Source organism: Saprolegnia parasitica, assembly GCF_000151545.1.
Source record: "Saprolegnia parasitica CBS 223.65 unplaced genomic scaffold supercont2.1409, whole genome shotgun sequence".
NCBI classification, from domain to species: Eukaryota; Oomycota; class Saprolegniomycetes; order Saprolegniales; family Saprolegniaceae; genus Saprolegnia; species Saprolegnia parasitica.
Window position 1 is genome coordinate 1 of NW_012157803.1, and position 2,033 is coordinate 2,033.

At 54.8% G+C, this 2,033-nt stretch overlaps 2 protein-coding genes across 2 annotated transcripts; one reads left to right on the plus strand and one right to left on the minus strand.

Moving 5' to 3' along the window:
• Positions 1–5: 5 nt before the first annotated feature.
• Positions 6–383, minus strand: SPRG_18717 (hypothetical protein; the record flags this gene model as incomplete). Its single annotated transcript, XM_012358160.1, has 1 exon — positions 6–383. A coding segment is annotated over one exon (378 nt), but the record flags the coding sequence as incomplete, so codon positions are not given.
• A 1,303-nt stretch (positions 384–1,686) lies between these two features.
• SPRG_18718 (hypothetical protein) lies at positions 1,687–2,025 on the plus strand (the record flags this gene model as incomplete). The annotated part of the gene is made up of 1 exon (XM_012358161.1): positions 1,687–2,025. A coding segment is annotated over one exon (339 nt), but the record flags the coding sequence as incomplete, so codon positions are not given.
• Positions 2,026–2,033: the final 8 nt, after the last annotated feature.

Below are 2,033 nucleotides of genomic sequence, written 5' to 3' on the forward strand. Positions count from 1 at the left end.
ATCACGCCCACGTGGTTGGTCGCAAACTGCGACTCGATGCCGTCGACCGAGAGACGAAATGGCACAGCCATGATGCCAGCGTTGTTGACAAGAATGTGCAAAGGCAGCTGCTTGGCGATGAACGCAGCGACAAAGGCGCGAATGGACGTCAAGCTCATCATGTCGAGGGCCATAAACTCAACCTTGCCAGTTGTCGCACTGACCTCGGCAGCCAAAGCGTCGACGACGGGACCTGCGCGCTCAGCGGACCGGCAGGCGAGGATGACGTGGCAGTTGTGGAGCGCGAGCTGGCGTGCAGTGACGAGGCCGATGCCCGAGTTGGCGCCAGTGACAATGGCGACTTGACCAGTGAGGTCCGGTATGTCGTTGAAGGAGAAGGTCATGGGGGAAGCAGGTCAATTTACGAATGGGCTGGCGAAGACGACGGCGTGGTTCACGCCATGGCAGATTAGTATGGATGGTTTGATGAGTATGCGCGGAATCGCTTCGTAGTGGTCCTTGATTGGTTGGCACTATTTGAAGCGCGCATTGTGATTGGTTGACGAAACGGTGTATCTTTCTTGAAGCTAGCGCACGGGCTTTTTTTGCTGGACTAGGGACCACGACATCCATGCAGCTGACATCCATGACAGGAGCGATAATTGTGTAGTAGAAATGAGCCATAGTATGAAGAATATGACGTTATGCGAATGCATTGGTCGATCGGCGAGACAAAACGAGGTGGCAGAACTCTGTTGTCGTTGAGGCCTCGTTATCAAGGCTGACAAAGATGCATGACACGAGGTACTCAGCAATAGTTGTCAAACCCAAACCAAACACATTGGTATGGAAGCCCCTACGGCATCAGAATGAATATCCCGCCGTTGACATTCAGCTTTCCAGTTTGAAACACTGGATACCACGATCTCGCCGTCCAGGCCGTTGGATCCGAGCTTACAACAGCCTGTCTCGAGCGCACGTCTCTTGTAATGTCGGCATTGACATTGCTCGTGAAGACATACATCGGAAAATGGTTCGATTCTCCCTCGCAAGGCACAATTTTGCGGTCTTGTGTCCCCTTGATCACGTCATAGCTCTAGGAGCGCAAATCTTCTACACATGTGTGCCTACGAATTCATTGATTGAAGCATCTGCGTCTCTAGGTGTGACGCTCATCGTGGACGCGACTGGAGATGCAATCCACTCGAGATGAATGCCTCCCTGCTTCAGAGGAGCATTTCTCATGTCGACGTCATTTCGCGCCGGCGAATCGATCTCAATATAACATGTTGTTGTAGTCCTTCACGTCAACGCGCTAAGGGCGTGCGGCGTTGCATTAGCGTAAAGTGACACCGCTGTTCCGTGCGCACCAAGGGATAGATAGTACAGCATTCCCTTGGTCTGTCGGACAGTCCAGGACGGCGCACCTTCCATCAACTCGATATTTCGAAACAGTAAACTAGAAGAACTAAAGTACTAAAGCACGAACCATAAAAGGGTTGATTGCCATAGACAATGCGACTTCGGCGCTGGTGCAGGTGCTTGGACAGGATGTCGCGGTGGCGCTTCAACGTATTTCTGCCCATTTTTGCGCCACAAGCCTCAAGTGTACTTTGAAACATTATATTGGACGGGCCCGCGGCCCATTGCGTGGTCAAAAACCTCTCAAAGTGCATTTTCAGATTCTTGAAACCCACCGACAGCAGCATGCGCGTCCGGCGGACCACCGGCGTCCTCGCGCTCGTCGCCGCCGTGTCGGTCCATGCACATGCGCCTAGCATGGCCTTGCCACCCGAGGTAGCGGCTCACTGCGCCGCGCCCAGCTCCGCGGCGATGGCCGAATCCGTGCTCCTGCAGACCTGCACGACGGCGCGCGAGAGCGGGCCGACCTCAATGCGCGCTCTCGTCCGAGCCTACGTGCCTGTCGAAGCCATAATCGATGGCCTCGATGCTCTCTTTGCCATGCCCGAGCTCTCAACCGACGTCGATGTGGGCGAAGTCGCCCATGCGCTCTCGGACGCCGTCGTCGCGTCCTGGGCCGCCTTTGTTACCTG